Source organism: Centroberyx affinis, unplaced genomic scaffold, assembly GCF_046629955.1.
Source record: "Centroberyx affinis isolate AG114_WGS23_722 - 3 ecotype Tasmania unplaced genomic scaffold, CSIRO-AGI_Caff_v1 ptg001111l_1, whole genome shotgun sequence".
NCBI classification, from domain to species: Eukaryota; Metazoa; Chordata; class Actinopteri; order Beryciformes; family Berycidae; genus Centroberyx; species Centroberyx affinis.
Window position 1 is genome coordinate 531,088 of NW_027279653.1, and position 19,596 is coordinate 550,683.

Genomic DNA, 19,596 nt, shown 5'->3' on the forward strand with positions numbered 1-19,596 from the left:
GTAAGAAAGATAATGTTATCCTGTTTGACATCCTGTGTGTTGGCTTGTGCAATTGTTTGTTATTTTATTAGCAAAGTCAGCAACAATACTGTAAAATCCTGGAGGAAGAGCCAAAAATATGAAACACACACAACGCCTAACATTACTTACACCAATTTTCAGATTGACGTCCATGGAACTAACCCAAATTCATGATCTTATAATCCAACTGTTCAGTCTGCTAAAAAAAAGGGGGACACAAGGCCCGGCTGATGCTGACGTCCACGCCCAGACATTTTTTGATTGGCTTATTCAGATGTACAGCACGTCAGGACAGACAAATACTGATATGGCATCTGTGTTGCTAAATAAAACGACACACACCAATCATTTCTTCTTTCTGATGGAGATCAATGAGAGTGTGATGGATGGTCAGACCGGTGTTGGGACCCAAATGCATTTTGTTCTATATTTTTGGTCCATCATCAGACAAACAAGGGGGATCAAATCATTCTGGAGAAATACGTATGAAAAGTTAATTACTATATTAGTTTAATATGCCATATTAAGTTCCTTCCAAGTCCCTCCAGCATTAGATAAAGTGAGAAAAACCTGTCCTGATGTTTAGAAACTGAGTAGGCCTGATTTGTATTAGATTTCCCTACACAACAACCTGTATAATCATTTTCGGAGCATGTGACAATATTACAAAAATGTGTGTCCCATGAGAAAAAACATTGAAAAACACTGTGGAAAGACAACCTGAAAATAGACAATAAAAACCCTGCCTTTACTGTACACAGCTAAATCTACTGCCAGCAAAACTGAATTCAACACAGACACATTTTTGACATGCCGAGATAAGATGAGAAGACAGAAAGGAGCCGAGCAGCCTTTCACATCATCAGACGGCTTTCTTCCATGCCATGCTATACTGCGCGATCCTCTATCTACCAAACCGTTGACCTTACAAATGAGCACGGCTGCATCATTATGAGAATTGGTGTTTTCTGGGCGGCGCAAAGTGGAGTAGAGCAACATCAGAGCGCGCAGGATATTTGAGCACAGATAGAGCGCAGAGAGGCAGGCGCACCCGCCACTGGACCGGAGGGATCAAATCTGTACCATCTGACGCTGGAGGATTTATGGGTTTAGTCAAAATTGCTTTTCCCACTGTGGAGATTAAGCACCGTGGGATGTTTTTCACTCAGGCCGTAGAATAGCCTCTATACCGCCGCCGCTGCTGCTGTCACTGTCACTGCTGTGTCTTCTCCCTCTTATCGGACCCCCCCCCCCCCCCCTCCTCCCCTCCTCTCCCCCTCTCCCTCCACCCCGCTCCCGCACCACCACCACCACCCCCCTCCCCCCCCCCCGCACCGACGCTGAAGAAGAGCATGTCTCAGGACCGCGGGGTGCTCTCAGCCCGAGTCGGGAGCGGATTTTGACCGACGGAAGAGGCGCGTCCTCTGGGGAATGTGAGCCATGCAGGTGGATGCTGTCCTCGCGCTGTGCTGTGTTTGGCTCGCGGCCGCAGCTGGGAAGCTGCCCCAGCCTCGGGGTCATAAGCTGGAGACCTACAAACAGAGCAGGTAATGTCACACAGGAGTCATGCATGTGCAAAATGTCAGAGATGATATACTGACTCTATAGGATCGCGTTTTTATTTATTTATTTTTTTATCCATGACAGTTGCTTAAATCGCCGTTTTGGTGCAAATCTGTGTCTGTGTTGTGCAAGGTATCTCCCCGTGAAGATGTCGTTAGGTTCTTATTGATGTTTCTGGGTTTACACGATGTTGTCCGCTGTTTCCCGTGTCACCTGCGCTGCTCCCTCCCCCTCTGAAATCAGACTTATTCAGACAGCAGATTGGAGAGCAGAGAGAGAGGGAGACCTAAATCCCCACATCTATTTATGTACTATTTGGTGAATGCTGTGTTCTCTTGTCCCATAACTGCTGTAGGCCAGTGGATGGATGTGTTTTTTGTTTTTTTTGCCACTGGCAGCAGTTGTAGTCAATGTCATTTTGTGGTGTTTATTTAGGCTAATTGCTTCCTTGTTAATACTTCATTGGATTAAATTTTTAGTCCGCGCTGAACTAGATCTGTGAATAATGAAAGCATCCTCAATTCTACACAATATTGATTAAGTTTGCCTAAATATAAGAAGCAATTAGGAGAGAAAGTATTGCAGAGGTTTGTATTAGAATGTAAAATGCTATTTATCTGCTGTTAAAACTGCCTTTTTGTTCAAAGAGCACGGTTTGTGCTGAAACACCAGCAATATGAAGAGGTGCAGCCTGACACATGGAATCCATGTTGGCCCATTGTAGAAGAAGTATTACATTTCATTTTAAAAAAAGTTTTTAATTCAAGTTGAAAAAAACTGTTATATTTAGTATTGACTCTCATTAGACTTGTTGAATATATTGATTCAGTTAACCTTGCAGCACATATGAATTAAGCCAGAAAGTAGGCTACTGTATTGGATTGGACTTTCAGAGATCAATTAATTCTTGTATTATTTCAGCATAATAATCAACACTAACTTCTATAAATCCACACCCATCAGAGTTAATTTAACACTTAGATAGTTCTATGAGTGGACAATCAACACTTGTCAACACCAAATAATTGTCAGCGAAAAATGTAAACATATTCACACAAACTTGTGCAATGTAAGTGGTGTAATGTTATCTAATTCATAAAGAATAAGGAGGAAATACTGATTTTCAGACAAACGTCTCCCATAAATTACCTATAAATAACCAATATAGCTCGGACTCCTTTTCCATCATGTCCTGGTCAAAATCCACATAAATTGGTTTTGTGTTATATGAACCTAAATGCAGATTTCGATTGTAGCCTCTAGTCCCCAAAGTGTGAAGCTGTCTTTGCATTAATCCCTGGTGGAGAAGGTTTTCCCATGTAGTGCTGCATGCCTTTAACACAGCTATCAGCTTTGAGTGATTTGCATCCACTTAATGTATTCCACAAACCCTTTCATATCATAATCCCTCCTTTAGATACAGTATCACTTTCATGCTAAAACTGCAGTTATTTATAGATTAGAGGAAAACGTCAAATAGCAGTCTGTTCACTATTAAGATCCTCATCTATTCGGATAAAATAAATGTTTGTGACAGAATGTGCCTGTGCTGCTTCCTACAGACAACAGCACAAACTGTCAGAATGCATTACAGCATAAACCTGATTTATTCGAGGGATAATTGTGCTAAACAATATAGGGATAAAGCATTCTTTCAGATCTAAAGAGTCCTCCATGAAATCACAGTCATTTTAAAGTGATAATCTCAGCCCTAAGGTGATTAAGATGATCATTAACTGTAAGAAGAGCGGGATCTAAATCAACTGTGGAAATCTGTGGAGGGCAGAAAGCACTAGTGGTACAAAGCTGCACTTCACATCTTTATACGCCTTAATGTAGAGCGTGTTCTTGTTACCGTCTTGGCATCAAATCAGTGTGACACGTTTTTCATCTGGTTTAGAGTCGTCTCACATCAGACAGTCCTCCATCTGCCGTATATTCTGGGAATACAAATAAAATCTAAAACTCCTTTTCTCTAAGTGAAAAACTCGTATATTCATGCGACAGCCTTACTCTTTCCTCCTGAGTCCCATTTCTCTAGTCCTCCTCTCAGTGTGAAATTGCAATCTTCTTCCTCGCTGCAGTGAAAGCCTCTGGATGCTGTTGGCGTGGGTTGAGGATGAGTTTTCACCGTATTACTTCACTCTGTGCCTTGAGGAGAGGAGAATCTGTGTATTCTCATCAACATGAGAATATGTACATGTCTAAAAGGAAATTCCTCATATAACAGGGCTGTTACTGTGGCCATAGCTAGCAATAAGCTCAGTGGTTCTCAATCTGGAGGCCGGGACCCTTCAGGGGGTCGTAAAATAAGTTTGGGGGGTCATGGCATGATGTTTAGGATCGGAAAAAAACATATTTCTATGATACAAATTCATGATTATGCCTATTTCTTCTGATTTTTCTCTGATTTTTCCTTTTTTTTCTCGTGAAATACTGCAGTCTGCACTAGAAACTCCATTCATGCTACTTTTATTAATAACAGTTCAGTTCAATGTGAATCTTCATCAGATCAACACAGTATACTGTTTATATCAGTATATATAATACGGGAGTGTGAGAAGTGTAAATGATTTTAACCTGATGAAGATCTGATTGAAACATCATTAATAAACAATGTATAAATTCAATTCCTAGTCTGCAGACTTTATTCTTCTACTGGCCATTTAAAGCAGAAGACTAGAAAACACTTTGTGTAAATTCAAAGCGGGTCATAGTCCCATGGGTGCATATACATTAAGGTGCCTGGGACGACCCCTGCAGGAATCCAGCCCATTAACTTTTAATGGTGTCCATCCTCTGATCTATACTGGCCCGGAGCATGGGGTGAGCTGCAGAGCAGAGGCAGAGGCAGAGAGAGCGATGTACAGACAGGCAGTCTGTTGTGTGGCGTAGGCAGGCAGTGAGGGGATTGGAGAGGCATTTCTGCCAAGAGGATTAGGAACCAGCTGCTGGATGGACAGAGAAGAGTAGCACCCATCGCCCATCAGAACACTGCAGTTAGCACCCAGCAAAAGCTCCTTCTTTCTTTCTCATTTGCTCTTGCCGTGTTTGTGTTTTTCCTCTGTTTTTGTGCCAAGTCCCTGTTTCTCTCTGTGTCTCTGGTATTTCCTCAATGCATGTCTGTGGTGGTTGTTACAGGGATGTGGCCCTGTCTGTCACAGCATGCTCTACTCTATTAATCCATTTTAGGGTTTTTGGAATTCATCTTTTTTTTTTTTTTTCTACTCGTGGCCTGGAAAATGTAGTCTAAAAGACAAGTGTACAGATGTAACCCTCTTGAACACTGACACCAGAGAATGGCTGGCTTCCTCCAAATTGGATGTGTTGGGAAAATGCCCTTCTGCCCTTTGTGTGATTTGTAGATAAAATGTGTGTGATGTAACCGGATGTATTAGATCTCCTTAGAAAGTGAGTAGAGTAAAAAAAACAAAAAACAAAATAGGCAGAATTGTTGTTGCTGGGCTGAACTCCTGTCGTTTTACATTGTGATCAGTATTGCTCTTAAGCTGATGTTTTAAAATGAGATATCCACCATTTGAAAAAGTAAAAGCTTTTAGAGAGAAGATAGAATGACCTGTGTTTTTATTTAATTCTTAACTAAGGAATTTCAAGCATTTTTTTTGGCCTTTTGCAATAAAAATATTCATTCAACAGTTCATTTAATGAACAGTATAATCTCAACATTTTATAATTTGTATAATGTTGTGCTATATGCCGCATGTGAAAGATTCCCTTGAGTCTTTTATAAATCAATCTGGTATTTGATTATCAGGTCGAGAAGAGAAACCTCCAGAATGGAGGGGGTCGGAGGTCACAAATCTGGAAGGTCAGTTTTAAAAATCTTTTACTAATATGAAAAAGATCATTTTTTATTCATGAATGTAAGACTTTTGCTGATTTCATTTGACATGACAAACAATTTATTGCACATTCCTGAAGGGTAACTGTTACAACTTCTATTTCTTTTTTCCACAGCCCCATTTTTAAACGAAGTCCAGACATGACAAAATCTCCAATGACGAAATCTGAGCAGCTTCTAAGAATAGATGACCATGATTTCACCATGAGACCAGCGTTTGGAGGTTAGAAAACTAGCGCTTCCCATTTCCCTGTGTGTGTTACTGCTGGTTTAGGTATTCTTTTAGTGGAAGTGTTTTGTTGTTCGTTCACACAAGCTGTGTTCATCATGGCAACTTAAGCGGGGATGCTACAGAGACGGCTTGGTCGGTCATCAAGGCCAGCCGGATAAGATCTGTCCAGCGGTTATTGGTTTGGGGCAAACAGTCCTATAAGCCCTTGGAAACCTTAATGATGCAATCCACACAAGCTGTGCCAGAATTTCCCCTTCTAGCAGGCAGAGCTGCATTCTTAATATCACGAGTTTGAATACAGTCCTTTTGCATCAATGTATATATTAAAGGGATTTGATGTCAGCTTTTTGAACTGTAGGATTATACCCAGAAAAACAGGCTTTTTTTACTGTAGTAGAGGATAGTAATGGAATATTATTTCTTTTGTAATCTTTTTAGCTCTCTTTATCTCTTTATTCATCCTTTGAGCCAAATAACCATGTAGCACACGCACGAGAGCTGAGCGAAGCTAGAAAAACCTGCCGTGAGGGCAGTCGCATTCATGATAGGAGAGAGAAACACAAGCTGTTTTTTTTTTTTTTATCTGACCACAACCAGTTTTAATCATACTACAGTCTGTCAGTATGGCTGTGAAAAACACAGTGAGAGAGCCTTTTGCTGTGTCACATTTAGACCATCAAGTGCCTCTCAGCTGGAAGTAAAAAGGAGAGCTGGATGTCATCCACCGCGGCATCAACTTTGATCCATTGTGACCCAATTGTGTTTGTGTACTACTAGAGGATGATGCAGAGTAGAAAGGCTGAAATAGGTCAAAAGTAGAATCCCGGCCAAACCGGCACAGTCATGGCACAAGCAATGCTCCAAATCTGGGTGACACATTGTTCTTTTGTAAACACGATTTCACAAAAAGGTAATGGGAAATAGGAAATAGGAAATAGTCTCTCTACTGGTTCTACCTTTTGCCGTATCCATAATGAAACAATAATTGCTTGACGGGGAATTCAGTGAGTGCAGAAAAATCACATTTCTGCATTTGTTATGCCTTGCTCTGCTTTCAGGGCCTCCAATTCCAGTGGGCGTAGATGTTCAGGTTGAAAGTCTTGACACCATTTCAGAGGTGGATATGGTAAGCATTTCAATTATCGCTCATCTTTGGAAAATAAATCTCACTCTGTTACAGTTTGAGACAAGAGTAGACAAACCTTTTAAAAGGATGTGCTATACTTTATACTTTACTTTAAATTATACAACACTCTTTTATCTCGTCTTTCCTCCTGCGCAGGACTTCACCATGACCCTGTACCTGCGTCACTACTGGAAGGACGAGCGGCTGGCGTTCCCCAGCACCAACAACCAGAGCATGACCTTCGACAGCCGCCTGGTGAAGAAGATCTGGGTGCCTGACATGTTCTTCGTCCACTCAAAGAGGTCTTTCATCCATGACACCACCACAGACAACGTCATGCTGCGGGTCTATCCCGACGGCAACGTGCTCTACAGTCTCAGGTAGAACACTGATCGTTTTGTCTTTGTTTTTCTTTAGTCAGACAGTAAGCACTGACTCACTCCTCTGCAGTAGAAACAGTCTTGTTTTGTGGAACAATTTAACCCCCAGGTTTTAATAATACTGAAGAAATTCTCCAATAGATTCTTTAATAATTTTCAGAAAAGACATTTAAGAGCCAATGCAGAGTTTGAAAAGCAGGTGTTTACTTCAAAATTGCCTCAGATTAATATAATCATGTTTTTTTGTGCTTTATCACTAAAAAATGCCTTAAAAGGAATACAGATGAAATGTCAATCAACAAGGATTTTATTTCACCTGTTCACTTACTGTACAATATTTTCAATAATGTCAAACTGATTTTAGATTAGAGTAGAAAGCTTTGTCCAATAGAGATGTCTGGCTTTGAAAAATCTGGCTCTGCCAAAATCACCAACAACAAGGACAGCACTAAAAGCAAATAAAACATGCGGCAAAAACATACAGAAGCACCATCCGATAGAGAAGTTAACATTGTCACTTTACTGAGAAACTGTTGCAGGTGTGCCTGTAAATGTCTGTGATAGAGTCCTTGATTAAATCAACCGAGTCAGAAATTTTAGCAAAAATCAGTCAAAACACCACATCCAGCAACTTTTCTTCCTACAGAGTCACTGTCACAGCCATGTGCAACATGGACCTGAGCCGATTCCCTCTAGATACACAAACCTGTTCGCTGGAGATAGAGAGCTGTGAGTAGATTTATCAAAATGTGAACAAATATTTACCACATTTCAACAATACACACATTTAATGGCCTTTTTGTGTTGTTATTTTTGTCTTTTCTGTCTTTTTGTACACATTAACATACACTATTTCCAGTTATAAACTTTACTGCAGTCTCAGTCACAAAAATAAATCCACTGCTGATGTTCAGAGCAACACAATCTGCTCTGATTTATTTTAATGCAGATTAACTTGTTCACCTGAATGTTTTCCCTCCAGATGCGTACACAGATGATGACCTGATGCTGTACTGGAAGAAAGGCAATGAGTCCTTGAACACCGACGACAGGATCTCTCTATCCCAGTTCCTCATCCAGAAGTTTCACACCACAACCAAGCTGGCTTTCTACAGCAGCACAGGTAATCCATAATACATGCAAGTCCTCACAGCAGACTCACCGGCACAGTACACTGAATACATCATGCAAATGGACCAGATGTGTGCACATGAGCTCACAGTTGAGGTTACAATTTTCCCCTGTGTCTTTCCCTGGCAAAATGGCTGTGAACCTCTGCTTTCTACACTCTTCAAGTGTTTGTATGGTATATCAACAGATAACATCTGATGTTCTCTCTGTAATACTGCCGATCTTTCTCTTTCCTAGGCTGGTACAATCGTTTGTACATCCACTTCACCCTGCGGCGCCACATCTTCTTCTTCCTGCTGCAGACCTACTTCCCTGCGACTCTGATGGTCATGCTGTCCTGGGTTTCCTTCTGGATCGACCGCCGGGCCGTCCCGGCCAGGGTTCCCCTAGGTAGAGGAGACTCTCCCTGTCAGAAGAAACCTACTGTAGCTGCCATAAGATGTCATAAGATGTTGAAACCAAGCCCAGATCCAGTTTGAGAAATTATGACATATTCATAAAATGTATGAAAAGGGGAATCAGAATCAGTTTTATTGGCCAAGTACGTTTACACATACAAGGAATTCATCTTAGTAATAATAGAATAGAATACTTTATTATCCCAAAGGGAGATTTGTTTTGCGATAGTAGGCATTGGCATACACATATGTATACAACATGATACAAAGGATCAAGACATGGACATTCAATACATGACATGTAAAGTAGTTATGAGTCCTTGAGAAAGTTGATGCTGGTTGGGACAAAAAGTTGGATTGCTCCTTTAGACCAGATTAAACATAAAGTTGACACAAAACATAAAAAATAACAAGTAGTATGAAATATTAGTAGCAGAAGTAAAGGAATAGATTTCTTAACAAGGTAGCATTCAAAGACATAATATACAGTACAAATATCAGTAGTATACAGAAATCAGAAAAGCAGGGTGGTATAGTGAGTCAGGAGTCCGCTCTTCAGATGGAGGATCTGGGTTGCAGCCCCTGTGTCAGTGAGCGTTCAATGTTTGTAACTTAGTGTAACCTCGGTGAGGTTTTGATTTAAGCTCATCTTCGGCTTTTTACCTCACCTGCACATGTACATTTCTTTCCCTTTCTTTCTTTGGTAATTCTCGTAATGCATTTTTTGTTTGTTTTTTTGTGTGCAACTAAACTAAACTAAACTAAACTAAACTAAACTAAACTAAACTAAACTAAACTAAACTAAACTAAACTAAACTAAACTAAACTAAACTAAACCAGCTGGATGGGTGCTGTTCTGTAACTGATCCTGACCTCTGACCTTCCTGCGGATGTGGGACAGCAAAAAGGGAATTTCCCTAAAAGTATCAATAAAGTATCATAATAACAAAACAAACAAATGAATAAATACATGTATACTGCAATAGTAAGATTAAAAAATGAAATCAGCCCATACTAGTTTTTTGAAATGCCTTTTTAAGTCATGGGTTTGTCTATGCAACACTGACGATAACACAGTAGAGACAAGGGCTGGAGTCTCTAAAGTGTGTGTGTGTCCTCTGCTCCAGGCATCACCACAGTGCTGACCATGTCCACCATCATCACGGGGGTCAACGCCTCCATGCCGCGCGTCTCCTACATCAAGGCGGTGGACATCTACCTCTGGGTCAGTTTTGTGTTCGTCTTCCTGTCGGTGATAGAGTACGCGGCCGTCAACTACCTCTCCACCGTGCAGGAGAGGAAAGAGAGGAAACTGAGGGAGAGAGTAAGTGTCTCTGAATGTGATTTTCCTCTGTGGCTATTCATTACCTGCAGTTAAAAAAACACAACACTTAACCTGTAACATGTGGATCTTTTTTGCCTGCTGTGCTGTTAATGAATCACCATGACAGTTTAGATGGTTCACTCACTAACTGGAAATGTTCGCATTTCCATACCAGTGAAATGATCTCTTGCAGTAGTTTATACAGCCTGATGTAATGCTTTACACATTGTGTGTATCAGAATTGAAACTATTCAATATGCTGACCATGATATAATTAGATAATATAGCTAATAGTGCTTTTTACAGCACTTAACAAAGTAACAATGTGTTTAGAAAGCAAATACAACATAAACAATTAAAAAAATAATGTATTATCATTATAGGAAGACTGAAACTAGTGATGCACTGATGTCTCCTTCTAACTCAAAAGATAAAAAACCGAGAAATAAAATTCATTAACTAAATGTTTACAAAGTTTGCAAAGTTTACAAAAATGTATTTTCAATAGAGACGTAAAAGATATTTATATCTTCAGCCAAGATATTCCAAAGACGAGGAGCCACATGACCTTTAGTCTTAATCTAGACTTTTAACAGTAAATACAGCTGTATTCTTGCCAAAAGCCTGTTCATCCAACAAGGAATGAATGTTCGCTGCACACTCACAGATCTCTGATCTGTTTTTATTTTTAACTTATGCAAGTAAAACTAATTAAGCAAAGGCCGCTCTTATGTTTTAACCTGCATAAATTATGAATAAAAACAGATATGTGAATGAGTCGGTCTGAGCGTGCAAACACTTCCTTTTTAATGTGTTTTTTTCCTGCATTTGACCAGCACCTCACAGACTTGGAGCTGTGCAGAAGACATCATGTCCTTACTTTACACTTCTTCACTTAGAAGCTCTTTGGAGGCTGATGTTGAGAAGCTAAAACAGGAGTCATATGGTCTCTTTGTTTTAGTTCTTGTTAAAATTCTAGTTGCTGTACTAGTTGCAAATGAGAAAGATTTTCAATTAAGGCGAGAATACAGAGACTCATGACAGCCAAGAAAAGATGAAATAGAAGCATGAATAAATAAATCTCTAAATCAGAAAAGGACAAGAGTGACCCAATTTCCCCCAAAATTTCCAAACTGGTAGAAACTAGAATAAATCATTTATGTATATTTCTATAGTAAACAGAAAAATATTTTTCTAAATTGGCTCACTTGCAGCTGCTCGCGGGCTATGGCAAATTATTTTTGGGTCTACAGCTTGTGTACTATACTGCTGTTGTTCCCCGATTCTTCATCTGCCAAATGTTGTGGCATATGGAGCCAAATTGCTCACATATCCTAAGGAGCATTTCCAGCACAAACATCCTTCTGTAAATGTTTCATGCCAAAGTTATTTAAAGGCCCAGAGCGTTGTAACAAAAGTAATAAACATTATACTTTAGAGCACAAATTCTCATTTCAGTTTTTTGAAAGTTTCAGTTAGGGATGGGACAATATATCGAAATTCAATATATCGCGATACAAAAATGTGACAATAGTTATCGTGGGGCAGAAAAATGAATCGCAATATTAGCTACATTTTATTCTGCTGTAGAAATCACAAAAGAGACAGCTTGCCCATCAATATTTCACAAGCTCTCCATCCAAATTATATTATTTGCACTTTGTAATGTAATTAAATTGTTGTTTACATTCTAGCAAGACAATGCCATTGCTAGAGAGATTTGTGGCTCAGAAATAACCATAATTCTGCAGTCATACTTTGTTGTCATTGAACTTTTATTTATAACATTGTATAGTGGTTGTATTGAATCATATCGAATCGTATCATGAGATAAGCAGATCGCCACATCCCTAGTTTCAGTTTGTTTTTTGAATGAACAGGAATTATTCTTGAACCGACCTGACAATTTCAAAGTAATTTGCGGCTTTTATTTCTCTTCGCTCAGCTGCCGTGTACATGCGGCATCGGCAACCCCGACGAGATGATGATCGACCCCCAGATCACGGGCTACGGGTCCATGGACGTCAACACCACGGGGAATTACGGGATGCCGGAGAACGGCGGCCGCCAGGAGAGGATGCTGGCCCAGGTGGCTCTGAACGACCCCCAGATCACCAGCCAGGTGAAGCCGTCCCGGGGCTACGTGAACATTTGGATAGACACCCACGCCATAGACAAGTACTCCCGGGTCGTCTTCCCCGGAGCGTACGTCCTCTTTAATATCATCTACTGGTCCATCTACTCATAACACCCGGAGCCGAGAGCGCGTCGTCTTCGAGAGCGAGCCACGGCGGGACTTCAGCAGCTCAGTTCCCATGTGGAGAGCAAGAGAGATGACATTGCCCATGATGCTTTTCACCGAGGACGCAGAGACAGAGGAAACTGCTCCTATAAGATGCATGGGGACCATTGCCTTCTTGACCCAGCCACTTAAAACTGATCAGATTAAAAATGATCTGTGATAATGTGCTCAAGAAAACAGGTGTCGTCGTCTTTGGTTTTCTCACTCCGGCAAATCATGTTAGAAGTATCGTGCTGCTGATGGAAAGACATTTGGATTTTGTTGCTGCCTGGTGTCTAACTGCACAAAGAGGTGAACACACACACAGACTTGTGCTCATGTGCAGCTTGACTCAGCTGTTTTCAGTTCTCGATGCAGTGATTCTCAACACATACAGTTTGGCTTTATGCTCAGCGGTCTACAACACTGAAAAGAAACGCTGTACATCACCTTTCCTGGAGGTACGGATCTCGGACATTGCCAATGTATAGATAGAAACCCCCTTTCCACTCCATATTAACTAGTTGTAGCCTTGACAATCCGTGACCTGCTAAAAGTCTCAACACCTGATAGTCAGGTAATGCTTTATCTTGAAGTTTCCTTTTTCTTTTACGGTACTGTAGTATGATTCAGTAGATGTTATAAATTTTCTTGTGATCTTTGTATCAATGCAATTATTTTGCTGTCAAGCTGCTGTATCACATTTGCGTGATATGACAAAGTTTAGTAAACAAAAATACAAATGTAAAAAGAAGATATATGTTTAGGAAACCCCAAAATATTAATTAACTATTTTTTTTCTTTTTAATGTCCATATTTCTTTTTTATACAACTGAAGCTTCATCTCCTCTGTTTGGTGTTGTGAGGCTTTGAGGTTCACTATTACCTATTAGTTGCTCGTTTTATTATGTCTTTTTTTTTTTTTTAGCTTAATACAATAAGAACATCTGGTAGATTGCCTTTCACAGGATGTACACTGGATGTACAAAGGATGTACACTAAAAATATCTTTTGGCGGTTTATATGACAATTTAACTATCAAAAATACAGTTAAATAACTAAACTCTGGAAAGATGTTATATGGGGAAAGATGTTTAATAAATGTGATGTTTTCTGAAAATGAGACATTTATTTGAGCAGAGCGTAAGTGCAGAACACTGCAATTAAATGAAGCAATAGAACCACAATACTACACAATACTCTCTGCAGGTAACACATTTATATAGTGGAAATGGAAATAGATTGAAATGCATTGAACTGCTTGATTTTATAGGCAAGAATCAATTAAAACCAAGTTAACAAAAAGAAACTGTGACTACAGATTCAGACTGTCGCTTGAACAAAAACGGTGACAGTTGGGTGGCACTTACTGCTGAGCGCACAACAGCAGATTTATAGGAACAAAAGACAACATTCAATGAACATTTAACTGGTATGTGATGCAGACCTGGCTATAACAAGTGTTTGTGCAAAGTTTCAATACAGTGTGCAGGGCAGTGGAAGAGTGGCTTGTTGGGGAGTTGAGGAGAGAACAGTTGTCTAAAATCTTTTGATATAAAAAAAAATCTTTCAGTGATTTCTTACAGGACAAAGTGTGGAATAGCCTAAAGCTTTCTGGTTTTGTTTTTATCCAATTATCCAATGTTCCAAGGGCATGGTGCCAATTCAAACTTTGTGCTACACTGTCCTAAACAGAACTTAATTAGGCAGTGCCTCAGCAGAAAAGGATAAAAAAGCATCCAAAAATGTCCATGGCCTGATTTTCCACCATATTGACTGGGAAGATGAAGAATTCAAGGTTTTGAATCAACCTGCATGCAGGTGAAGGCTTGGCAAACAACCTCAGCAAGCACAGTGAATAGGCCGAGTCTGTATAGGAACAGCTAAAAGAAGCATATCTCAATCTGCAGAAAAGACCCGTGCAAATTGGGCCCTATATGAATATTCAGTAATGGAAGCTACAGAGCAACACCACTGCCTTGCAGCCATTTCTCCTCCTGTTCCAGTTTGGCCAGGGTGAAGTCTCATTTGCATCAGCAGATCAGAGAGGCAATCAAATATTGCATATATGATTTAGTAGCTATATACTGAATGTGCAAAATCTTAGAAACATCTTCCTGATATTGGGTTGCAGCCCCTTTATGCACAATCCACATCTCAACTGTCTCAAAGCTGAAAAACCCTTCTCTAAATGCTTCTCTCCTCATTTGGGATTAGTATAGGTTTAATAAGGGAAATCAATAAGGGTTTATGAAGCTATAGAGCTGTATTGCTGCCTTTCAGTCACTTCTCCTCCTATTTCAGTTTGGCCTGGGCGAAGTCTTCTCTCACTTGCCTCAGCAGATCGGGGCAGCACAGCACATCCACAGCTGTCATAGCGAGGGCTTTGGCTGTCCTCAGGGTGCACAACTGGGCCTCTTCCGCTCCTGGCAGAGGAAAGGGAGCGGAGAAGGAAAAATAAAAGCACGGGTGAACGCGAACGAAAGAAACAAGCCCAGTGAACCGAGAAGAAGAAGAGATGGCCGGAAATGTCTGTCAGGTGATCACGCTGCAGCTAAATTTTTATTACAAGAAGACATCTGCTCCCAAAAGACCCGAGCTCTTGTACCTGCTGCTTCGGTGTATTCCTCGGTGTGGTTCATTGCGTCGGAGCAGATGTAGAAGAAAGGGTGGATGCCAGGGACTACGAACGATACGTTGCCGAAGTCAGTGGAGCCTGCAAAGATAATAATAATACATTCACTGTGCGAGTGATTCTCTGTTGATCCAGATGACAGAATGCAGCCTGTAAAGGTAACTACATTAACTGTTCTGCTGTTACTTAACACTTTGTCTCTTATGATACAAAGCATTCATGACATTTCTGCTTCACTGGCCAGTACACAGAAAAGATATAAAGAGGCAGGGGTGAGAGAGAGAGAGAGAGAGAGAGAGAAGAGAGAGAAGAGAAAGAGAGAGACCCAGGTGGTTTGCGGTGGTTAAAGACAGAATTTGTATTTTTCACCCACCAGAGAAGTTATTTGGCTCCTCTTGAAATTGAATCCCTAAAGCCTTTCCGTTATTTTCGTACAGGTTTGCCAGTGTGGCATTAGGAAGAATGTTAGAGTAGGCGTGGTTTGAGGAGGTTATCTCCACCTAAAGATGAAATCAATCAATCAATCAATCAATCAATCAATCAATCAATCTTTAGTGTGCCACCAGGGGAAAGGTTAGCAGCCACGGTTAGAAAAAACACAAGCAAGCCTACAGTCATACACTAAAATGTGAGGTACACATCAGGTTAAGAGATCACAATTACATATAAAATATACAGTACAAAGTGCTTAAGTGTTAAAAATGATCAGAGTTTACAACCAACCACCCATATACTGTAATACTGCTGCTTCATATAAGTGTTAAGCCTGTTGGTAGCAATGGAATAAATGAAGTCCTAGCTCTCTGTGTTTTAAATGCAGGCAAAGCAGGTAATGGTGAATAATAAAACAGCAGCACAGCTGTCAGACATAATGAATATGTTAAGGAGGACGATGTTGAATAACAGGAGAGTCAACTGCAATGTTGTATTTCTTTGCCGTGTCATCACTCTTTTTTTGTTTTTTTTACCATGTTTACTTTGACTGTTAATCTGGACATCAGGGAGTCACTGAGCGGAAAAGCGGAACGGAAGACATTATCGCTATTTTTAGGCAAGCTTACTTGGCAACCAGTTGCCGCAGCAGCTGCCCGGAAGCAAGCCTCAGCTTTGGCCTTCAGGTCGCAAAGATCCTTAAACAGCGGCGTGCGCAGGTAGAACTCCAGCTCGGTGTAGGAAGGGATGATGTTGGGCTTCACCCCGCCGTGTTTGATGATGCCTGTCGTGAAGAAAAGAGCGAGAGAATGCACAAGATGGAGGATAAGAACGGCTGCTGGAAAAGTGTTATGATGGAAGAAGAGAGTAAGGATTCATCCATACCACTTTCTCACAAGTACTATTGCAAGTACCTGTCTGACCCATTACCTTTACTACACAATATATGTAAATGTAAACCACTAATTTGGAGTCAGTGGGCAAAAATGAATGTTATCATTTTGTCTCTCATTGGAGAGATCAAACATTATTCTACATGTGAAAAGGTGAGACATTTGTTTTGCTTTGATTTCTGGAAACCTTTGATACTACTGATGACAATGCATTCCTATTGAAGCCTTATGTTTTACAGCAGGTGGTATGGGGCGGCGTTATTTGTATAATTTCACAATAATATAAAAAAAACACAGGGGCAAAAATGTGACATGACTATCAGATAGTCATTCTTAAGAGCTGCTCATGACTGTTTCAAGTGACGATTTTTCCAATGACATCAGCTACAAAATGAAGCTAAATGTAGTGTCATCCCAACTTGTAAAGCTCCACTTGTTCTGCCTGCTCCTCCTCTGTCCTCACCATGGAGTCTCCAGTCTGGTTTGAGCTGCTGCCTGAGGGCAGAGAGGTTGTTGTAGGCCAGCACAGCAGCATCCAGAGCATTCACTCCCTCCCAAGGGTATGCAGATGCGTGAGATGCCTTCCCATGGTACTTCACTGTCACACTGTGTAACATCAAAATAGTGGTTTAGGAGCCAAATCGAAATAATCACCTTAGCGATAAGAGGAGGTTAGAGGACTCGTGGAGACGGAGAAAAGGAGAAAAGAGAACATCAGTCAGGACATAGTCAGAAATCCTCATCATGTGAGACTGAGCAGCAGGAACTCACTCTGTGAGTGCGACACCGGGCAGGAATGGGACGTCCTGCTGAGCCGGGTGAGCCATGAAGACGAGGTCGATGTCGGCGAAGGCTCCTGCCATGAGCAGGTCGATCTTCCCTCCTCCATCCTCCTCTGCAGGAGTCCCCAGAACAGTGATCTGGCATAACAAGGTTGTATTCAATTCAGCCATTAGATATATCTGGTCGATCACATAATTCAGTCATCCCATAGTGACTGACTGTTATAATGAATATAATGAGAATGCTTTTATCCTATACTGGAAAATTTTTTACATACATTTCAGAGGATGTTTAGATATGTTTAAAAATATATAAAAAAATTGCCAAACTGTATTAGTACATGTACACTGAATGTGCAAAATATTGGGACATCTTCCTGATATTAGGTTTTGAGTTGAGTCTTGCACAATCTCCAACTGTCTCTCTCAACTGTCTCAAAACTTAAAAATCCTTCTCTAACTCGTCTGCTTCTCTTTATCTACATCTCCTCCTTTGTGATTGGTATAGATTTAAAGGAATAGTTCACCCAAAAATGAAAATTCCTGTCATCATCTACTCACTCTCATGCCAAATGAAGGAAATGAGGTGAAATTTGTTAGTCCATATAACACACATAGAGGTTGCCAGCACAACTTTGTAGCAGCCTTCTCCAAAACAACTGAAATCAATGGGGACCTGTTCTTTAGAGCTCAAAACAAAAAAAAGCCAAACAATCACACTGTGATTAGAAAGACCTATACACCATGATTTGTTGCAAGTCAATCAGCTGTAGTTAAGATTTGCACTAAATTATGGTGTAAATATACTGTAGGTCTTTTTGGAACTGTGAAGAACTGGTCCCCACTGACTTCAGTTGTTTTGGAGAAGGCTGCTATGGAGCTGTGCTGGCAACCTCCCTGTGTGTTATATGGACAAACTTCACCTGTGTTTCAACTGGCATGAGGGTGAGTAGATGATGACAGAATTTTCATTTTTGGGTGAACTATTCCTTTAATAAGGGAACTCAACATGGGATAATGGTGTTTACCTGGATTCATCTCATCAGTATAGGCTACTTGATGAAAAGACTAAGTGTCCCTAATATTTTGTACATTCAGTGTAGAATACATTCATTTCACTGGAAATACATTTTCTGTATTATGTTGATATGTTAACACATAACTGCAACTACCAAAATAAGTTTTGGCCACTCAAATATATATTTCAAATCAGTGTCATGTAGGCTACATGTACAAATAGGCTACATGTTTTGTATATTTTGAATCAAATCTTTGAAATATTGAGATGTATGTGAAATTATTATTATTATTATTTTTTATCATCACAGCAGTGTTCCAGTGTTAAAAAGTGTGATTTTTCAGTGAAATATATTTAACAAGTGCAGTCTGGAGAGTTGTCTGTCCACATGGCGCTGGGGCGGCTGTTCAAAAATATCAAAAATTGAAGCGATTGACTCAAATATGCTATATATGCATTTTGGGGGGGAAAAAATATTGCTCCATGAAATTCTTCACGCAGAATTTCAGAAAAGGAGTTGATTCTATTAACCAAAATATTACTAATCTGTAGCAAAGGTCTTTGAATGAACATACCCCATAGCTTTTGAACAGGCTTTGGGCTTTCAAATGGTGAATATCTCATTTTCAGTTTTTACTATGTTGTGTAACATAGTATTTTGGGATGGGATACGCTGCGATGAAACACATTTTCAGCACCTGACCATTACCTTCACCCGGACAGGGAGCTCTGACTGGTCTACTACAGCACCCTTCAGCCCCTGTGCAGCAGCAGCACCCACTTCAGCTATCAGGTTGTGCCCGCACGCGTGCCCGATACCCGGCAGGGCATCGTACTCGCACAGAAACCCCACATTCAAAACCCCGTCGCCCTCCCCACCGCCAACCGGACCCCATGTGGCCCGGAATGCGGTTTCCAGTTTGTAGTGGCTCTCGACTCTCCACGCCTCGTCCTCGGAGAAGAAGCGGACGAGTCTGTCATGAGCCCGTGTCTCCTGATAGGCGAGTTCAGGACAGCTCCATATGTCCCGGCTTAAACCGGACAGCTCGTCTCGGAGGCTGTCTATGCAGACTTGGACGGTGTTTTTCATTTGCTTTCTTTTGTCCATGCTGCTTGCTCGACCCGTCCCTTTGCGGATTTGCAGTCTGGAAACTAGTCGTGTTAAAATATATGGAGTTTAGACCCGCTGTTATCCCAGGCTAAAATAATCAAAACATAGCACACTGCAAGAAGTGTTAGATAGATACAAGTGCAGGACGTAGCCTTAGAGCAAATAAATAAAATAATCTTCCGCTCCTTTTCCACTTGTATTGATTGGTTTCTGCTTATCTGGCCATACCCGTGCACTGTGATATTGGTTTATGGAAAGCAGAGCAGTAAAAGTCACCATCCCAGATGATTTTTTTTTTAATCTGCCTACCCCTACTTCGTTCAGTGTTGTCAAAGATTGTATAGTGACAAGATGCGCTCTCCTCCACACGACATGGCCTGGCTAACGAGTTGCCATAGCGACCGAGC

General features: G+C 40.7%; 2 protein-coding genes across 2 annotated transcripts; one reads left to right on the forward strand and one right to left on the reverse strand.

Moving 5' to 3' along the window:
- The first annotated feature begins 5,010 nt into the window (after window positions 1-5,010).
- LOC139647755 (gamma-aminobutyric acid receptor subunit rho-1-like) lies at window positions 5,011-12,285 on the forward strand. Its single transcript, XM_071523720.1, has 9 exons — window positions 5,011-5,034; window positions 5,561-5,669; window positions 6,737-6,804; window positions 6,961-7,184; window positions 7,831-7,913; window positions 8,167-8,307; window positions 8,553-8,705; window positions 9,841-10,037; window positions 11,983-12,285. The coding sequence occupies exons 2-9, from the start codon at window positions 5,588-5,590 to the stop codon at window positions 12,283-12,285; spliced, it is 1,251 nt and encodes a 416-aa protein (XP_071379821.1). The 5' UTR covers window positions 5,011-5,034; window positions 5,561-5,587.
- Window positions 12,286-14,613: 2,328 nt separating this feature from the next.
- LOC139647786 (peptidase M20 domain-containing protein 2-like) lies at window positions 14,614-19,186 on the reverse strand. The gene is made up of 7 exons (XM_071523766.1): window positions 18,794-19,186; window positions 17,050-17,198; window positions 16,742-16,884; window positions 16,015-16,169; window positions 15,327-15,453; window positions 14,927-15,034; window positions 14,614-14,744 (listed from the first exon to the last, which is right to left on the reverse strand). The coding sequence occupies exons 1-7, from the start codon at window positions 19,184-19,186 to the stop codon at window positions 14,614-14,616; spliced, it is 1,206 nt and encodes a 401-aa protein (XP_071379867.1).
- Between the last annotated feature and the right edge of the window lie 410 nt (window positions 19,187-19,596).